This window comes from Thalassophryne amazonica, chromosome 21, assembly GCF_902500255.1.
Source record: "Thalassophryne amazonica chromosome 21, fThaAma1.1, whole genome shotgun sequence".
In the NCBI taxonomy this organism is placed as follows: Eukaryota; Metazoa; Chordata; class Actinopteri; order Batrachoidiformes; family Batrachoididae; genus Thalassophryne; species Thalassophryne amazonica.
In genome coordinates this window covers 6,724,871-6,746,614 of record NC_047123.1, presented here as the reverse complement: position 1 = coordinate 6,746,614, position 21,744 = coordinate 6,724,871, and the positions used below count along the sequence as shown (strand labels likewise).

The 21,744-nt window shown below is 45.0% G+C and overlaps 1 protein-coding gene across 1 annotated transcript in view; it reads right to left on the bottom strand.

Moving 5' to 3' along the window:
* rnf17 (ring finger protein 17) overlaps positions 1-21,744 on the bottom strand; it is a 125,488-nt gene that overhangs the window by 56,837 nt on the left and 46,907 nt on the right. The window contains exons 16-19 of the mRNA XM_034162083.1: positions 13,028-13,157; positions 12,713-12,875; positions 11,741-11,856; positions 11,478-11,595 (exon numbers count right to left, since the gene is read on the bottom strand). Of these exons, the coding sequence (XP_034017974.1) occupies positions 11,478-11,595; positions 11,741-11,856; positions 12,713-12,875; positions 13,028-13,157 (527 nt within the window). The remainder of the gene's footprint in view (positions 1-11,477; positions 11,596-11,740; positions 11,857-12,712; positions 12,876-13,027; positions 13,158-21,744) is intronic.

Sequence of the window (21,744 nt, the reverse complement as noted above, 5' to 3'; positions counted from 1 at the left end):
TTTAACTGGAAGAAACCTTCAGCAGAACCAGGCTCAGGGAGGGGCAGTCTTCTGCTGGGACTGGTTGGGGCTGAGGGAGAGAACCAGGAAAAAGACATGCTGTGGAGGGGAGCAGAGATCAATCACTAATGATTAAATGCAGAGTGGTGCATACAGAGCAAAAAGAGAAAGAAACACTCAGTGCATCATGGGAACCCCTCAGCAGTCTAAGTCTATAGCAGCATAACTAAGGGATGGTTCAGGGTCACCTGATCCAGCCCTAACTATAAGCTTTAGCAAAAAGGAAAGTTGGTTCCAGAGGAGAGGAGCCTGAAAGCTGAAGGCTCTGGCTCCCATTCTACTCTTACAAACCCTAGGAACTACAAGTAAGCCTGCAGTCTGAGAGCGAAGCGCTCTATTGGGGTGATATGGTACTATGAGGTCCCTAAGATAAGATGGGACTTGATTATTCAAAACCTTATAAGTAAGAAGAAGAATTTTAAATTCTATTCTAGAATTAACAGGAAGCCAATGAAGAGAGGCCAATATGGGTGAGATATGCTCTCTCCTTCTAGTCCCCGTTAGTACTCTAGCTGCAGCATTTTGAATTAACTGAAGGCTTTTCAGGGAACTTTTAGGACAACCTGATAATAATGAATTACAATAGTTCAGCCTAGAGGAAATAAATGCTTGAATTAGTTTTTCAGCATCACTCTGAGACAAGACCTTTCTAATTTTAGAGATATTGCGCAAATGCAAAAACGCAGTCCTACATATTTGTTTAATATGCGCATTGAATGACATATGCTGACCAAAAATGACTCCAAGATTTCTCACATTATTACTAGAGGTCAGGGTAATGCCATCCAGAGTAAGGATCTGGTTAGACACCATGTTTCTAAGATTTGTGGGGCCAAGTACAATAACTTCAGTTTTATCTGAGTTTAAAAGCAGGAAATTAGAGGTCATCCATGTCTTTATGTCTGTAAGACAATCCTGCAGTTTAGCTAATTGGTGTGTGTCCTCTGGCTTCATGGATAGATAAAGCTGGGTATCATCTGCGTAACAATGAAAATTTAAGCAATGCCGTCTAATAATACTGCCTAAGGGAAGCATGTATAAAGTGAATAAAATTGGTCCTAGCACAGAACCTTGTGGAACTCCATAATTAACCTTAGTCTGTGAAGAAGATTCCCCATTTACATGAACAAATTGTAATCTATTAGATAAATATGATTCAAACCACCGCAGCGCAGTGCCTTTAATACCTATGGCATGCTCTAATCTCTGTAATAAAATTTTATGGTCAACAGTATCAAAAGCAGCACTGAGGTCTAACAGAACAAGCACAGAGATGAGTCCACTGTCTGAGGCCATAAGAAGATCATTTGTAACCTTCACTAATGCTGTTTCTGTACTATGATGAATTCTAAAACCTGACTGAAACTCTTCAAATAGACCATTCCTCTGCAGATGATCAGTTAGCTGTTTTACAACTACCCTTTCAAGAATTTTTGAGAGAAAAGGAAGGTTGGAGATTGGCCTATAATTAGCTAAGATAGCTGGGTCAAGTGATGGCTTTTTAAGTAATGGTTTAATTACTGCCACCTTAAAACCCTGTGGTACATAGCCAACTAATAAAGATAGATTGATCATATTTAAGATCGAAGCATTAAATAATGGTAGGGCTTCCTTGAGCAGCCTGGTAGGAATGGGGTCTAATAGACATGTTGATGGTTTGGATGAAGTAACTAATGAAAATAACTCAGACAGAACAATCGGAGAGAAAGAGTCTAACCAAATACCGGCATCACTGAAAGCAGCCAAAGATAATGATACGTCTTTGGGATGGTTATGAGTAATTTTTTCTCTAATAGTTAAAATTTTATTAGCAAAGAAAGTCATGAAGTCATTAGTAGTTAAAGTTAAAGGAATACTCGGCTCAATAGAGCTCTGTCTCTTTGTCAGCCTGGCTACAGTGCTGAAAAGAAACCTGGGGTTGTTCTTATTTTCTTCAATTAGTGATGAGTAGTAAGATGTCATAGCTTTACGGAGGGCTTTTTTTTTTTTTTTTTTTATAGAGCAACAGACTCTTTTTCCAGGCTAAGTGAAGATCTTCTAAATTAGTGAGACGCCATTTCCTCTCCAACTTACGGGTTATCTGCTTTAAGCTGCGAGTTTGTGAGTTATACCACAGAGTCAGGCACTTCTGATTTAAAGCTCTCTTTTTCAGAAAGACTTCTAGTGTAATGAAACTTATTCCCCACTGCAGGGTAGTCCATCAGAGTAAATGTAAATGTTATTAAGAAATGATCAGACAGAAGTGAGTTTTCAGTGAATACTGTTAAGTCTTCAATTTCCATACCATAATTCAGAACAAGATCTAAGATATGATTAAAGTGGTGGGTGGACTCATTTACATTTTGAGCAAAGCCAATTGAGTCTAATAATAGATTAAATGCAGTGTTGAGGCTGTCATTCTCAGCATCTGTGTGGATGTTAAAATCGCCCACTATAATTATCTTATCTGAGCTAAGCACTAAGTCAGACAAAAGGTCTGAAAATTCACAGAGAAACTCACAGTAACGACCAGGTGGACGATAGATAATAACAAATAAAACAGTTTTTTGGGACTTCCAATTTGGATGGACAAGACTAAGAGTCAAGCTTTCAAATGAATTAAAGCTCTGTCTGGGTTTTTGATTAATTAATAAGCTGGAGTGGAAGATTGCTGCTAATCCTCCGCCTCGGCCCGTGCTACGAGCATTCTGGCAGTTAGTGTGACTCGGGGGTGTTGACTCATTTAAACTAACATATTCATCCTGCTGTAACCAGGTTTCTGTAAGGCAGAATAAATCAATATGTTGATCAATTATTATATCATTTACTAACAGGGACTTAGAAGAGAGAGACCTAATGTTTAATAGACCACATTTAACTGTTTTAGTCTGTGGTGCAGTTGAAGGTGCTATATTATTTTTTCTTTTTGAATTTTTATGCTTAAATAGATTTTTGCTGGTTATTGGTGGTCTGGGAGCAGGCACCGTCTCTACGGGGATGGGGTAATGAGGGGATGGCAGGGGGAGAGAAGCTGCAGAGAGGTGTGTAAGACTACAACTCTGCTTCCTGGTCCCAACCCTGGATAGTCACGGTTTGGAGGATTTAAGAAAATTGGCCAGATTTCTAGAAATGAGAGCTGCTCCATCCAAAGTGGGATGGATGCAGTCTCTCCTAACAAGACCAGGTTTTCCCCAGAAGCTTTGCCAATTATGACGAGATGTTACATCAATAATAAACATAACTTTACAGATACATTATCTAACTCATGAGAAGGAATGAAAATGCATCTGTTTTACCAATCCATTACTATATACACACACACACACACACACACACACACACACACACACACACACACACACACACACACACACACACACACACACACACACACACACACACACACACACACACACACAGATACAGTGTTATGTAAAAGTCTGGGCACCCCTGATGATTTCCATTATTTTCCTTTAGCAATCATTGGTTGTTTGGATCAGCAATTTCAGTTAAATATATCAGGCACATCCGATCTGCTCTGTGTAAGCCTGATCCCGTCAGACCTCAGAGGCTAAGCAGTGCAGGACCTGGTTAGTACTTGGATGGGAGACCTCTTTGGAACATCAGCGGCTGTGTGTGTTTCTCCAGGTAACACTGGAGTTGCGTCAGGAACTTGTGTCAAATATCAATGCGGATCTGGTTGTATCCGCTGTGGCGACCCCGAGCACAAACAGTGATATTTGAGAGGTGAAATGAAGTTTATAGGATTTACAGAAAGTGTGCAATAATTCTTTAAACAAAATTAGGCAGGTGCATAAATATGGGCACCCCAACAGAAAAAAATACATCAATATTTAGTAGATCCTCCTTTTGCAGTAATAACAGCCTCTAAACGCTTCCTATAGCTTCCAATGAGAGTCTGAATTGAAGGTATTTTGGACCATTCTTCTTTACAGAACATCTCAGGTTTGTTTGTTTCCTAGCATGGACAGCCCACTTAAAATTACACCACAGATTTTCAATAATATTCACTTTTAATATAATAATATATACTTGTTCCTCTGCATGAATGCCTCAGTAGATTTTGAGCAGTGTTTGGGGTTGTTGTCTTGTTGGAAGAGCCAGCCCCGGCATAACTTCAACTTTGTCACTGATTCATGAACACTGTTCTCAAGAATCTGCTGATATTGACTGGAATGCATGTGACCCTCAACTATAACAAGATTCCCAGTACCTGCACTGTCCACACAGCCCCACAGCATGATGGACCCACCTCCAAATATTACTGTAGGTAGCAAGTGTTTGTCTTGGAATGCTGTGCTCTTTTTCAGCCATGCATACCGCCCCTTATGTCCAAATAACTCAATTTATTTTCATCAGTCCACAGCACCTTATTCCAAAACTAGAAGCACTCGGAGAGCGCAAACCTCCGCCAAGGCTATAGGGTCACTGACGTCACACATTCCACATCGTTTCACGCATCTACCGTCATGTTTCAGATTCAGTGGTTAACCCTGTGGGGTCCGAGGGCATTTTTTGGACAGTTCACTCGCCTGGCATACATGTTTTATTATTGCTGTTAACAGCTCTCCCTGCATCCCACAATCAAGTTTTATGTCTCTTTTTTTAAGGACAACCCGTGCTTTCATAATATATATGCTTTTGTTGTGTTTTATAAGTGTAATAAAGTTTTACAATCACAAATAAGAAAGGACAAAAATAAAGCGGAAAAATAATTTTCCACACACAGCAAACTATAATAAACAACTGTTTTGACACTTTATAAAGCTAATTTGGCTCTTGTGTGAAAGACTGTACAACAAAAAGGTTCAAACAGTAAACACAAATGCAGATTTTGAACAATATATACAAAATGGTCTATGCATTTTGTTTGTCTTCATCTCAAAGCAATTTCTGTCTGCTATTACACAAAGGTCACATCACAAACTTCTACTATGAAGCTGACTCTGTGTTTGTTCTCTCCTGCTCTGAAAGCAACATTCACACTTCAAGGCTCATTCACAGTTTGAGGAGTGGCCCCTCCCCCATCGCTCCATTGATATGGTAAACAGTGCTTTACACCTGAGTGAGAGAGCTTGCCAGAGGCCTATCCAATAACATTCACAGGAAAACAAGTCAAGCAATCCTGATACTCACACTCTGAGCACGTGAGATTGTATGAGAGGCTCTCTGTCTGCTCACTTTCACTTTCACTGTGCGTAATGGTGCAGGGCGCATTGGAGCAGCCAGGGGGGCCAACTAGTAACATCACTCCTAAAAAACAATCTTTGGTGTGTCACATGAGGTGAATCTGCCCTACGACTGGATTTTGGAAAACCATGTGATGGTGAACCAATTCCGATTGGACACTCACATTGCTCACGTCATCACACAGCTTCTATGAGGAGTACAAAGATGGTGGACGGTGGCTCTAAAGTCCGCGGAGTTCACTTTTCAGCAAAAAAAAAGTAAGTTTCTATGTCATATCATTTAAAAGTTATTTATAATTTAGTAAAGCTTGGTCTCAGCTGTCGTATACAACGGCGTCGGCCCCAGAGGGTTAAACCCTTAGATCTTCAGCAAATGTATTTATAAAGTGAAACTGCATGAACTACACAAGGTTTTTTTTATTTTCTAATAAATTTATTCAATGAGGAGAAACAAATGCTAAATTACTGTTGTGTCGTAACTTAATTTTTGTTCAGCTTTTGTGGCCCATCTTCATGAAGTTAGATGCAAAAATGCTGAAATTGGCCCTATCCTGCAATGATAAAGAATCCTTCCGGATCATTACCAAAATTTAATGACTTCTAAGTTAGGCCAAGATACATCCCTGGTAAAAATTTCATTGAAATCCGTTGAGGATTTTTTGAGTAATCCTGCTAACAATTCAACCAACCAATCAACAAACAAACAGATGTGACCGAAAACATAACCTGCTTGGCGGAGGTAATTAAGGTGGCTCGTCCAAATATGCTTTAGCATACCTCAAGCGACTATTTGTGGCGTTTATGCAGAAAAGGCTTCCTCTGCATTACTCTCTCATCCAGCACCTCTTTGTGCAAAGTGTGTTGTACAGTTGAATGATGCACAGAGACACTATCTGCAGCAAGATCATGTTGTACGTCTTTGGAGCAGGTCTGTGGGTTGACTATGACTTTTCTCACCATCCTTCACTTCAGCTTATCTGAGATTTTTCTTGGTCTGGCACTTTGGGCCTTAACTAGTACAGTGCCTGTGGTCTTCCATTTCCTCACTATGTTCCTCACAGTGAAAACTGACAGCTGAAATCTCTGAGATAGCTTTTTGTATCCTTCCCCTAAACCATGTTGTTGAACAATCTTTGTTTTCAGGTCATTTGAGAGTTGTTTAGCGGCTCCCATATTGCCACTCATTAGAAGAGATGCAAACAGGGGAAACATTTGCAAATGGCCACCTTAAATACCCTTTCACATGATTGGATTCACCTCTGTAATGAGCTTTCCAGACCAATTTTGTGTTCCAATAATTAGTGTAAATGTATTCAAACCAATAAAATGACAAAGGTGCCCAAATTTACGCACCTGCCTAATTTTGTTTAAATAATTATTGCACTCTTCCTGTAAATACTAGAAACTTCATTTCACTTCTCAAATATGTGCGTTCGTCTGATATATTTAACTGAAATTTCTGATCCAGGCAACCAATGATTTATAAAGGAAAATCATGGAAATTATCAGGAGTGCCCAAACGTTTGCATACAACTGCATATTTTATATATTTTATATATATATAAATCAATCAATTCAATCAATTTTTTTATATAGCGCCAAATCACAACAAACAGTTGCCCCAAGGCACTTTATATTGTAAGGCAAGGCCATACAATAATTATGTAAAACCCCAACGGTCAAAACGACCCCCTGTGAGCAAGCACTTGGCTACAGTGGGATGGAAAAACTCCCTTTTAACAGGAAGAAACCTCCAGCAGAACCAGGCTCAGGGAGGGGCAGTCTTCTGCTGGGACTGGTTGGGGCTGAGGGAGAGAACCAGGAAAAAGACATGCTGTGGAGGGGAGCAGAGATCGATCACTAATGATTAAATGCAGAGTGGTGCATACAGAGCAAAAAGAGAAAGAAACAGTGCATCATGGGAACCCCCCAGCAGTCTACGTCTATAGCAGCATAACTAAGGGATGGTTCAGGGTCACCTGATCCAGCCCTAACTATAAGCTTTAGCAAAAAGGAAAGTTTTAAGCCTAATCTTAAAAGTAGAGAGGGTGTCTGTCTCCCTGATCTGAATTGGGAGCTGGTTCCACAGGAGAGGAGCCTGAAAACTGAAGGCTCTGCCTCCCATTCTACTCTTACAAACCCTAGGAACTACAAGTAAGCCTGCAGTCTGAGAGCGAAGCGCTCTATTGGGGTGATATGGTACTACGAGGTCCCTAAGATAAGATGGGACCTGATTATTCAAAATCTTATAAGTAAGAAGAAGAATTTTAAATTCTATTCTAGAATTAACAGGAAGCCAATGAAGAGAGGCCAATATGGGTGAGATATGCTCTCTCCTTCTAGTCCCCGTCAGTACTCTAGCTGCAGCATTTTGAATTAACTGAAGGCTTTTTAGGGAACTTTTAGGACAACCTGATAATAATGAATTACAATAGTCCAGCCTAGAGGAAATAAATGCATGAATTAGTTTTTCAGCATCACTCTGAGACAAGACCTTTCTGATTTTAGAGATATTGCGTAAATGCAAAAAAGCAGTCCTACATATTTGTTTAATATGCGCTTTGAATGACATATCCTGATCAAAAATGACTCCAAGATTTCTCACAGTATTACTAGAGGTCAGGGTAATGCCATCCAGAGTAAGGATCTGGTTAGACACCATGTTTCTAAGATTTGTGGGGCCAAGTACAATAACTTCAGTTTTATCTGAGTTTAAAAGCAGGAAATTAGAGGTCATCCATGTCTTTATGTCTGTAAGACAATCCTGCAGTTTAGCTAATTGGTGTGTGTCCTCTGGCTTCATGGATAGATAAAGCTGGGTATCATCTGCGTAACAATGAAAATTTAAGCAATACCGTCTAATAATACTGCCTAAGGGAAGCATGTATAAAGTGAATAAAATTGGTCCTAGCACAGAACCTTGTGGAACTCCATAATTAACTTTAGTCTGTGAAGAAGATTCCCCATTTACATGAACAAATTGTAATCTATTAGACAAATATGATTCAAACCACCGCAGCGCAGTGCCTTTAATACCTATGGCATGCTCTAATCTCTGTAATAAAATTTTATGGTCAACAGTATCAAAAGCAGCACTGAGGTCTAACAGAACAAGCACAGAGATGAGTCCACTGTCCGAGGACATAAGAAGATCATTTGTAACCTTCACTAATGCTGTTTCTGTACTATGATGAATTCTAAAACCTGACTGAAACTCTTCAAATAGACCATTCCTCTGCAGATGATCAGTTAGCTGTTTTACAACTACCCTTTCAAGAATTTTTGAGAGAAAAGGAAGGTTGGAGATTGGCCTATAATTAGCTAAGATAGCTGGGTCAAGTGATGGCTTTTTAAGTAATGTTTTAATTACTGCCACCTTAAAAGCCTGTGGTACATAGCCAACTAACAAAGATAGATTGATCATATTTAAGATCGAAGCATTAAATAATGGTAGGGCTTCCTTGAGCAGCCTGGTAGGAATGGGGTCTAATAAACATGTTGATGGTTTGGATGAAGTAACTAATGAAAATAACTCAGACAGAACAATCGGAGAGAAAGAGTCTAAGCAAATACCGGCATCACTGAAAGCAGCCAAAGATAACGATACGTCTTTGGGATGGTTATGAGTAATTTTTTCTCTAATAGTTAAAATTTTGTTAGCAAAGAAAGTCATGAAGTCATTACTAGTTAAAGTTAATGGAATACTCAGCTCAATAGAGCTCTGACTCTTTGTCAGCCTGGCTACAGTGCTGAAAAGAAACCTGGGGTTGTTCTTATTTTCTTCAATTAGTGATGAGTAGTAAGATGTCCTAGCTTTACGGAGGGCTTCTTTATAGAGCAACAGACTCTTTTTCCAGGCTAAGTGAAGATCTTCTAAATTAGTGAGACGCCATTTCCTCTCCAACTTACGGGTTATCTGCTTTAAGCTACGAGTTTGTGAGTTATACCACGGAGTCAGGCACTTCTGATTTAAAGCTCTCTTTTTAGAGGAGCTACAGCATCCAAAGTTGTCTTCAATGAGGATGTAAAACTATTGACGAGATACTCTATCTCACTTACAGAGTTTAGGTAGCTACTCTGCACTGTGTTGGTATATGGCATTAGAGAACATAAAGAAGGAATCATATCCTTAAACCTAGTTACAGCGCTTTCTGAAAGACTTCTAGTGTAATGAAACTTATTCCCCACTGCTGGGTAGTCCATCAGAGTATATGTAAATGTTATTAAGAAATGATCAGACAGAAGGGAGTTTTCAGGGAATACTGTTAAGTCTTCTATTTCCATACCATAAGTCAGAACAAGATCTAAGATATGATTAAAGTGGTGGGTGGACTCATTTACTTTTTGAGCAAAGCCAATAGAGTCTAATAATAGATTAAATGCAGTGTTGAGGCTGTCATTCTCAGCATCTGTGTGGATGTTAAAATCGCCCACTATAATTATCTTATGAGCTAAGCACTAAGTCAGACAAAAGGTCTGAAAATTCACAGAGAAACTCACAGTAACGACCAGGTGGACGGTAGATAATAACAAATAAAACTGGTTTTTGGGACTTCCAATTTGGATGGACAAGACTAAGAGTCAAGCTTTCAAATGAATTAAAGCTCTGTCTGGGTTTTTGATTAATTAATAAGCTGGAATGGAAGATTGCTGCTAATCCTCCGCCCCGGCTCGTGCTACGAGCATTCTGACAGTTAGTGTGACTCGGGGGTGTTGACTCATTTAAACTAACATATTCATCCTGCTGTAACCAGGTTTCTGTAAGGCAGAATAAATCAATATGTTGATCAATTATTATATCATTTACCACCAGGGACTTAGAAGAGAGAGACCTAATGTTTAATAGACCACAATTAACTGTTTTAGTCTGTGGTGCAGTTGAAGGTGCTATATTATTTTTTCTTTTTTGAATTTTTATGCTTAAATAGATTTTTGCTGGTTATTGGTAGTCTGGGAGCAGGCACCGTCTCTACGGGGATGGGGTAATGAGGGGATGGCAGGGGGAGAGAAGCTGCAGAGAGGTGTGTAAGACTACAACTCTGCTTCCTGGTTCCAACCCTGGATAGTCACGGTTTGGAGGATTTAAGAAAATTGGCCAGATTTCTAGAAATGAGAGCTGCTCCATCCAAAGTGGGATGGATGCCGTCTCTCCTAACAAGACCAGGTTTTCCCCAGAAGCTTTGCCAATTATCTATGAAGCCCACCTCATTTTTTGGACACCAGTCAGACAGCCAGCAATTCAAGGAGAACATGCGGCTAAACATGTCACTCCCGGTCCGATTGGGGAGGGGCCCAGAGAAAACTACAGAGTCCGACATTGTTTTTGCAAAGTTACACACCGATTTAATGTTAATTTTAGTGACCTCCGATTGGCGTAACCGGGTGTCATTACTGCCGACGTGAATTACAATCTTACCAAATTTACGCTTAGCCTTAGCCAGCAGTTTCAAATTTCCTTCAATGTCGCCTGCTCTGGCCCCCGGAAGACAACTGACTATGGTTGCTGGTGTCGCTAACTTCACATTTCGCAAAACAGAGTCGCCAATAACCAGAGTTTGATCCTCGGCGGGTGTGTCGTCGAGTGGGGAAAAACGGTTAGAGATGTGAACGGGTTGGCGGTGTACACGGGGCTTCTGTTTAGGGCTACGCTTCCTCCTCACAGTCACCCAGTCAGCCTGCTTTCCCGGCTGCTCGGGATCTGCCAGGGGGTAACTAACGGCGGCTAAGCTACCTTGGTCCGCACCGACTACAGACTATATACACACACACACACACACAAATTACCTTTGAGACAAGATTCCAAATGCATTCACCACACAACGAGCACAAGACAAACTGCAGCTGTAGATAATTATTCTGTGATTTTGGGAGCAATGAGAGAATTGTTTCATCAGCCAAGTTCTGATAGCAAATGCATCATCGGCTTTGAAATGATTATTTTATATAGTGTGGCGTTAAACGGGACAAAGGAGGACACATTGGTATGATGAATTGTGCAGCAGTGCGAGGATCAAATTCGTGCAAGTGTCAAGGTGCCTTGACTTACACAATGTGTGTGCTGGGCCTAAAAATGACAACTGGCTTAGTTGGAAAAAAGCAGTTTGCATTGATGTAAGATCAGTCCCACATCCTTGAAGTTACAAGAAGATACACCTTCTATACATTCCTCAAATCCACCATGTATTTGCGGACAAAACAAAACAAAAAGATGACATGTACACACGTTACCTGTAGCAACAATGATGACTAGTTTCTGGTAAGCAAGGCTGATGAATCTGTTGATACAGGCATCAGTCCAGGTCTTTTCATCCAGAGGAACCAATCCTGAAAGGCAGCAGCGAACTGCCTACAAGGCAGAGCAGACTTTAATAACTGACTTTAATCCCACACTGCTAAAAACAACAATAAATCATCACAAACATGTAAACAGCAAACACTAGAAACCATGTTTCATCCCACGAAACAAATAAAAAACCTGGGTGTAGAGGCACCTTGGAAGGGAGTGCAAAGAACTCATCCTTGATTTTCCTCAGTTCACTGACTGGCACAATTTTCTTATTGCCAAAGTCAACATACAGCACCTCCACCTTTCTGCCACCTGGATGACCTGCACACAGAAACTGGAACTCAGCCTGCGATCGACTGGTTGGGCACACCAGGTTTAAATTAGACAATTTACATTTGAGAAGGCAATGACACAAACTGGTATTTCAAGAAACCTTGGTAGTGGAGATTTCACATCCCATTAAAGTCATGTAACATTAACCAAAACTGGACAAAAATTCTCTTGCTATGTTTCTGTGTAGGCTCTCAGTTGTCCAGGTGGTTTCCATAGTAGAGAAGCTTGAATCTTTGACTGGATTGGGTTGCTTGACGCAAGGACGTTTCGCTTCAAATCGCAGAAGCTTCCTCAGCTACAATTCTTGCTCTGGTGATCTGACTTCTGTCTGTCTAACCCTTGTCAAGAAGAACGACAAGGGTCTCCTCGCGTCAAGCAACCCAGTCCAGTCGAAGATTCAAGCTTCTCTACTTCTCTTGCTATCTAAATGCAAAAACTCTTATTAGGTGTTCTGTATTCTGAACAACATGACTGGTGCCTTTTGAAACATGCAACTTCTTTTTCTTTTTTGTGCTTTGTAAAAATGTTTACTGATGTATATAAACTAAGATATAACACAATGCTAAAATACCCTCTTCTGTATGAGCATGTAATCAATAAAAGAGTGTGTACAAAGAATGTGACCTGTTGACCCCTTAAAATAGGTCAAGGTTAGCCATGTTTGAAATTGTCCAAGGTCTGTGTCCCAAGAATGCGCTGTATGAATTTGACAGTTATAGGAATGGACTTATGGTGAGCAACAGACAGATGGACAGACAAAATCTTCACAATACCTGAGGGCCATATTTTGGGTAAAAAGAATAAAAAATAAATAAAATTTACATGCATATACACACACACTCACCTATGACCTGAGCCCGGTACCAGCTCTTGTCGTCATAGCGAGCCACACAAGCCTGACCTATGACAGGACAGTAGAGCTTGAGGTCATCATCTTCCAATTCTTCTGTAATATTGTAACAGTCCTGGAGCTTGTCTGATAGCAACAAAAATTCCATGTTGTCAACCTGGGTTTGTGGGGGATGGAGAAAAGACAACAGGATGGCAAAGATACAATTACAGGAACCGCTAGAGGAAAATATGTTCAACCAATATTTTAAAATATCAAAAGGTTAATTAGGCAAGAACAGAAACAATGCGGATCTGTATCCATGAGTACCATCTGAATGTAGAAGTCAGCAGGGTTGTTGATATGGCACACCACAGCATCACATTCTCTGTGGATTTTGGGGTAGACAGGAGGGTAGAACATCAGGGGCCTCCTGCCCAACACCACTGGAGAGTAAAACCTATCAGCAATAAACATGAAATGGATGTAAATAGAATTCTGAAGATGTGGATACATTAATCCAAGTTGCAGATACATTTTACACATCACTGTCTTAATTTTGTACATCACCGATGCTGCTCGCGGTAAAGATCACACTTTAGACCTGGTGTTTTCAAAGGGTTGAGTAACATGAGAACACTATGGTTGGGAGACTTTTGCTCAAACATGGCTGGCCACATGCTATCTGAACCCGGGTTAGTGTTGTTGCTACTTGGTTCTTTGTCTGTCTGTCTCACACTCACTCGCTCTCATTATGTTCACCAAGCACATAAAATCATCAGCATTTATGTATTTAATTAATATGCTGCTTAAATTCAGCGGGTGGTGTGTCGTCTGAACTGAGGTTGTAGCCCAAAGGTGTTTTTCTTTTTTTCTTTTGCGAGTGGCCCCCAGGGGTGCTCAGGAGGTCAAGGCGACTGCAGGCAACCCCATCGCCGGAGACCATCGCTCGTCAACCATTAATCCACTACGTGGGTAGCTGGCTCACGGAGGTCTAAAAAGTAGGCATCCCGTGGATGTGCACCAGGTTCGGTTCTGGTGTTTTATTGCTGTGAGTGCATGAAAAGTGTCACATTTATTTTCTTGTAAGCCGACAGCGCCAGGATATTTCGCCAGCAGTGTGCACAGGGTCGAGGATATTGGTCCATTCTAAAAATCCATCTCGCTGTTGCTGACGGCGGTAATACAGCAGGGCGCGTGCTGGAGACCCTGAGCCCTTGCACTATGGCAATTTTGGATGAAATATTCACCATGCGTGCGGTTTCTGTGTCCTCTTGCATCCTCCCTTCCTTACCATAGATTTACCAACGCGTGAAGTTGAACAGAAAATGACTGTGATGTGATCGTCAAAGTGACACTTAAGGGCAGTGAAACAGGTGCTTTTTGCTGTGAAATTCAATTAAGCGTGCACGATAATATACTGTCGTGTACATGCAGACGAGGATGATTCGGGCTGCTGCGGGGACTTACGCTGCGCCAACAGTTCTTGCACTGATCCAGAGATTCACACGCGAATCCAACGAGCTTTTATGCACAAGGTGCGTGGATCTACTTCAAGCAAGTCTCTCTCACTCTTTCTCTCTTCGATTGAAGGATTTGGCAAAATACGTATGAAATAATGACAATATATTTACATATATTTGCCAAGGATGGCACAAAAAAGTACAAACTTATTTCCATCATGGTCCCCATGACAACACAGAAAAAGAAAGACAAAAAAAAAAAAAAATACTTGAAAATGGTTACAAAGCTTCTACATACCCAAATGAATAAAATATCCTCAGATACTTCTCTGCCACTCCAGACTTCCTCATACAATATCACAACTCGTCTCTGAGCACCCTGTCATAAGCCTTCTCCAAGTCCACAAACACACGATGTAAATTGTGTTTGTGAATTGCGCTGTAAATTGTGCTGTAACTAGGTTTAAGGATATGATTCCTTCTTTGTTATGTTCTTCAATGCCATATACCAACACAGTGAAGAGTAGCTACCTAAACTCTGTAAGTGAGATAGAGTATCTCGTCAATAGTTTTACATCCTCATTGAAGACAACTTTGGATGCTGTAGCTCCTCTGAAAAAGAGAGCCTTAAATCAGAAGTGCCTGACTCTGTGGTATAACTCACAAACTCGCAGCTTAAAGCAGATAACCCGTAAGTTGGAGAGGAAATGGCATCTCACTGATTTAGAAGATCTTCACTTAGCCTGGAAAAAGAGTCTGTTGCTCTATAAAGAAGCCCTCCGTAAAGCTAGGACATCTTACTACTCATCACTAATTGAAGAAAATAAGAACAACCCCAGGTTTCTTTTCAGCACTGTAGCCAGGCTGACAAAGAGTCAGAGCTCTATTGAGCTGAGTATTCCTTTAACTTTAACTAGTAATGACTTCATGACTTTCTTTGTTAATAAAATTTTAACTATTAGAGAAAAAATTACTCATAACCATCTCAAAGACATATCGTTATCTTTGGCTGCTTTCAGTAATGCTGGTATTTGGTTAGACTCTTTCTCTCCGATTGTTCTGTCTGAGTTATTTTCATTAGTCACTTCCTCCAAACCATCAACATGTCTATTAGACCCCATTCCTACCAGGCTGCTCAAGGAAGCCCTACCATTAATTAATGCTTCGATCTTAAATATGATCAATCTATCTTTATTAGCTGGCTATGTACCACAGGCTTTTAAGGTGGCAGTAATTAAACCATTACTTAAAAAGCCATCGCTTGACCCAGCTATCTTAGCTAATTATAGGTCAATCTCCAACCTTCCTTTTCTCTCAAAAATTCTTGAAAGGGTAGTTGTAAAACAGCTAACTGATCATCTGCAGAGGAATGGTCTATTTGAAGAGTTTCAGTCAGGTTTCAGAATTAATCATAGTACAGAAACAGCATTAGTATTGGGAAAGTGTAGTGACACGGACCCACAACAGGGGGCGCAAATGAACGGACAATAGAGGAAGTTAAATGTGAACACTTTACTGTTGTGAATGTCACAACCACACACAGCAGATTATAGAATAAATACAAGTCAATGAATGAAGGTGTCGTGTGGGCAGGCTCGACGATAGGAGACGTCCGTCTGGAGATGAACCGGAACCACACGATTTCCACCGCCACCGAACCCGAAGGATACTGGAGCCGCCAAGTCCAGAAGTCCCCAGGTGGCCACCGTCTCAGCGTGTCGGATCTGGTACTGCTGGCGGAGAACAAAGACAGTCAAGTGTGGGTGTGTATACACCCCGTAACAATAACGGTGGGAATTCCACCTCCACCTCTAACACACACTCGTGCAGCGTCTGAGTACCACTTATCTGGTGGGAAGTAGGACGAAACAGTCGCGACCCACGCCGGTCCTCTGGGTAGACAGCTGCAACACAATAGCTCTTGGAATCAATCAATATAGTACGCAGGCAGAGAAAGTTACCTCTCAAAGAAGTACGATATCTCGGCGACGTGGTGGAGGTGTCATCCTGCTTTTATCCGGGGAGAAGTGCAGATGATCGGTGACAGCTGTCATAGTTGATGAGTGACAGCTGTCACCTCGGCTGTTCCTGTAAGGCGGCAGCGCCCCCTCGTGCCTGAAGCCCGCACTTCAGGCAGGGCGCCCTCTGGTGGTGGGCCAGCAGTACCTCCTCTTCTGGCGGCCCACACAACAGGACCCCCCCCTCAACGGGCGCCTCCTGGCGCCCGACCAGGCTTGTCCGGGTGGCGTCGGTAAAAATCGACCAGGAGGGCCGGGTCCAGGATGAAGCTCCTCTTCACCCAGGAGCGTTCTTCGGGTCCATACCCCTCCCAGTCCACCAACTATTGGAAGCCCCGGCCCATACGACGGACATCCAAGAGCCGGCGTACTGTCCAAGCTGGCTCCCCGTCGATGATATGGGCAGGAGGCGGCGCCGGACCGGGAGTACAGAGGGGTGAGGTGTGATGCAGTTTCAACCGAGACACATGAAAGACTGGATGGATCCGCAGTGAGGCCGGGAGTTGGAGCCTCACTGCGGTGGGACTGAGGACCTTGAGGATCCGGAAGGGCCCTATGTAGCGGTCCTTTAATTTGGGGGAAGCCACCTGGAGAGGTATGACCCGTGTGGATAGCCATACCTCCTGCCCGGGCTGATATGCGGGAGCCGGGGACCGTCGACGGTCTGCATGGGCTTTTGCCCTCGTCCGGGCCCTCAACAAGGCCGAACGGGCGGTGCGCCACACCCGACGGCATCTCCGCAGGTGGGCCTGGACCGAGGGCACACCGACCTCTCCCTCCACCACAGGAAACAAAGGGGGCTGGTACCCCAGACACACCTCGAACGGGGAGAGGCCGGTGGCAGAGGACACTTGGCTGTTATGCGCGTACTCGATCCAGGCCAGGTGTTCACTCCAAGCCGTCGGGTGTGCGGATGTAGTACATCGCAGAGCCTGCTCCAGCTCTTGATTGGCCCGTTCAGCCTGTCCGTTAGTCTGAGGGTGATACCCAGACGAGAGGCTCACGGTGGCCCCCAGTTCCCGGCAGAAACTTCTCGAAACCTGCGAGGAAAACTGGGGACCGCGATCCGAGACGATGTCTGTTGGTATCCCATGCAGACGGACGACATGGTGGACCAGGAGATCCGCTGTCTCCTGGGCCGACGGGAGTTTCGGGAGGGCCACGAAGTGGGCCGCCTTGGAGAACCGGTCGACTATCGTGAGGATGGTGGTGTGCCCCCGGGACGGCGGGAGGCCCGTGACGAAATCCAGACCAATGTGAGACCAGGGGCGATGAGGCACAGGAAGCGGCTGAAGGAGTCCCTGTGCCTTTTGGTGGTCCGCCTTGCCCCTGGCGCAGGTGGTGCAAGCCTGGATGTAAGCCCGGACGTCAGCCTCCAGAGACGCCCACCAGAGGCGCTGCCGGACCACTGCCACGGTCCTACGCACCCCTGGGTGGCAGGAGAGCTTGGACCCGTGACAGAAGTCCAGGACGGCAGCCCTGGCTTCTGGTGGGACGTATAGTCTATTCTTCGGCCCTGTTCCGGGATCCGGGCTCCGTGCCAGGGCCTCCCGGACGGTCTTCTCCACGTCCCAGGTAAGGGTAGCCACGATAGTGGACTCCGGTACGATGGGTTCCGGTGGATCCGACAGCTCGGTCTTGACTTCATGTTCATGCACCCGGGACAAGGCATCCGACCTCTGGTTTTTGGTCCCGGGGCGGTAGGTGATCCGGAAGTCAAAATGGCCGAAGAATAGTGACCAGCGGGCTTGCCTGGGGTTCAGTTGCTTGGCGGTCCTGATATACTCCAGGTTCCGGTGGTCAGTAAAAACCGTGAAAGGCACCGACGCCCCCTCCAGCAGGTGTCTCCATTCCTCAAGAGCCTCTTTCACCGCAAGGAGCTCTCGATTGCCCACGTCATAGTTCCGCTCTGCTGGGGTCAACCTGCGGGAGAAATAGGCACACGGGTGAAGAACCTTATCGGTCTCTCCGCTCTGGGATAGCACGGCTCCTATCTCTGAGTCAGAGGCGTCCACTTCGACCACAAACTGGCGGCTAAGGTCGGGCTGCACCAGCACTGGTGCAGTCGAGAACCGTCGTTTCAACTCCTTGAATGCGGCTTCGCACCGATCCGACCAGGTGAAGGGGACTTCAGGAGAGGTCAGGGCTGTCAGGGGGCTAACTACCTGGCTATAGCCCTTTATGAACCTCCTGTAGAAATTTGCAAAGCCGAGGAACTGTTGCAGCTTCCTCCGGCTTGTAGGTTGGGGCCAATCTCTCACCGCAGCAACCTTGGCCGGATCAGGGGTGACGGAGTTAGAGGAGATGATAAACCCCAGGAAGGACAAAGAAGTGCGGTGAAACTCACACTTCTCGCCCTTCATAAACAGCCGGTTCTCCAACAACCGCTGCAGGACCTGACGTACATGCTGGACATGAGTCTCAGGGTCCGGGGAAAAGATGAGAATATCGTCCAGATATACGAAGACGAATCGGTGCAGGAAGTCCCGCAAGACATCGTTTACCAAAGCCTGGAACGTTGCGGGGGCGTTAGTGAGGCCGAACGGCATGACCAGGTACTCAAAGTGACCTAACGGGGTGTTAAATGCCGTCTTCCATTCGTCTCCCTTCCGGACCCGAACCAGGTGATACGCATTCCGAAGATCCAATTTTGTAAAGATTTTGGCTCCATGCAGGGGGGTGAACACGGAATCCAACAAGGGCAACGGGTATCGATTGCGAACCGCAATCTCATTCAGCCCCTGGTAATCGATGCATGGACGGAGTCCGCCATCTTTCTTGCCCACAAAAAAGAAACCTGCACCCATCGGGGAGGTGGAATTTCGGATCAACCCGGCAGCTAATGAGTCCCGGATGTAGGTCTCCATTGATTCGCGTTCAGGTCGTGAGAGGTTGTACAGCCTGCTGGACGGGAACTCCACGCCTGGTATCAAATCAATGGCACAATCGTACGGACGGTGCGGAGGAAGGGTGAGTGCCAGATCCTTGCTGAAGACGTCAGCAAGATCGCGGTACTCAACCGGCACCGCTGTCAGATTGGGAGGGACTTTGACCTCCTCCTTAGCCTGTAAACCGGGAGGAACCGAGGATCCTAAACACACCCGATGGCAGGTTAAGCTCCACTGAACCACCACCCCAGACGGCCAATCAATCCGGGGATTGTGCTTCAACATCCAAGGGAAGCCCAAAATCACGCGGGAGGTAGAAGGAGTCACAAAAAACTCGATCTCCTCCCGATGATTCCCAGACACTACCAGAGTTACTGGTTGTGTCTTGTGTGTGATTAAAGGGAGAAGGGTGCCATCTAGTGCCCGCACCTGCAATGGTGAAGGAAGCGCCACCAGAGGGAGCCCTGCTTCCCTAGCCCATCTGCTATCCAGCAGATTCCCTTCTGACCCCGTGTCCACCAGTGCTGGGGCTTGAAGGGTTAAATCCCCACTCAGGATTGTAACTGGGAGTCGTGTGGCAATACGTGTGTGTCCCACGTGCATGTTATGACCCCCCTTTAGCCCAGTCTCTAAAGGCGAGTGTTGTCGTTTTGGCCATTTGGGGCAGTTTCTCTGTATATGCTCCTCTGAGCTGCAGAAAAAGCACTCCCCGTGGACCAGCCTCCTCATTCTGTCATTTGATCTTATATTGGCCCTGCGCGTTTCCCTAGCAACACCAGCAGGGGGTGCTGTTGCCCCACGGAGCGCTGCGGCTGTGGAGCGTGGGGAGGGCGGAACCTTTTCAGACCCGGAAGGGAGAGGGACGGCGCGTGCCCGGCCACGTCCTTCGTCTCGCTCCCGACGGCGTTCCTCTAACCGATTGTCTAACCGTATAACGAGATCAATAAGTCCATCCAAATCCCGCGGTTCGAGCTTGGCCACCAGGTGCTCCTTCAGGACCGACGACAGTCCGTTTATGAAGGCGGCGCGGAGCGCAGCGTTATTCCAGCCGGACCTCGCAGCCACAATGCGGAAGTCGACTGCATAAGCGGCTGCGCGCCGGTGTCCCTGTCTCATTGACAGCAGCACAGTTGAAGCGGTCTCTCCCCTGTTAGGGTGGTCAAACACGGTTTTGAACTCCCTCACAAACCCAGTGTACGTATGAAGGAGCCGTGAATTTTGCTCCCAAAGCGCCGTAGCCCAAGCGCGTGCCTCTCCTCGAAGCAGATTAATTACATAAGCTACTTTACTAGCATCAGACGCGTACATGACAGGACGTTGTGCAAAGACGAGCGAACACTGCATGAGAAAGTCCGCGCACGTCTCCACACAACCTCCGTACGGCTCTGGGGGGCTTATGTATGCTTCGGGGGATGGTGGGAGGGGTTGTTGAACGACCAGTGGAACATTTATATCCTGCACAGGGTCGGCAGGAGGAGGAGCTGCAGCAGCGCCCTGAGCGCTCGCTGCCACCTGTGCGGAGAGAGCCTCCACCCTGCGGTTCAGGAGGATGTTTTGCTCGGTCATCTGATCCAACCGAGCCGTAAAGGCGGTGAGGATGTGCTGCAACTCACCAATCACGCCTCCTGCAGACGCCTGTGCACCCTGCTCTCCCATTGGCCGTTCAATGGCTGGGTGACGCCCCTCGGAGTCCATGACGCTGGCCGAGATATCCTGTTGGGAAGGTGTAGTGACACGGACCCACAACAGGGGGCGCAAATGAACGGACAATAGAGGAAGTTAAATGTGAACACTTTACTGTTGTGAATGTCACAACCACACACAGCAGATTATAGAATAAATACAAGTCAATGAATGAAGGTGTCGTGTGGGCAGGCTCGACGATAGGAGACGTCCGTCTGGCGATGAACCGGAACCACACGATTTCCACCGCCACCAAACCCGAAGGATACTGGAGCCAGGTGGCCACCGTCTCAGCGTGTCGGATCTGGTACTGCTGGCGGAGAACAAAGAGTCAAGTGTGGGTGTGTATACACCCCGTAACAATAACGGTGGGAATTCCAGCTCCACCTCTAACACACACTCGTGCAGCGTCTGAGTACCACTTAACTGGTGGGAAGTAGAACGAAACAGTCGCGACCCACGCCGGTCCTCTGGGTAGACAGCTGCAACACAATAGCTCTTGGAATCAATCAATATAGTACGCAGGCAGAGAAAGTTACCTCTCAAAGAAGTACGATATCTCGGCGACGTGGTGGAGGTGTCATCCTGCTTTTATCCGAGGAGAAGTGCAGATGATCGGTGACAGCTGTCATAGTTGATGAGTGACAGCTGTCACCTCGGCTGTTCCTGTAAGGCGGCAGCGCCCCCTCGTGCCTGAAGCCCGCACTTCAGGCAGGGCGCCCTCTGGTGGTGGGCCAGCAGTACCTCCTCTTCTGGCGGCCCACACAACAATTAGTGAAGGTTACAAATGATCTTCTTATGGCCTCAGACAGTGGACTCATCTCTGTGCTCGTCCTGTTACACCTCAGTGCAGCTTTTGATACTTTTGACCATAAAATTTTATTACAGAGATTAGAGCATGCCACAGGTATTAAAGGCACTGCGCTGCAGTGGTTTGAATCATATTTATCTAACAGATTACAATTTGTTCATGTAAATGGGGAGTCTTCTTCACA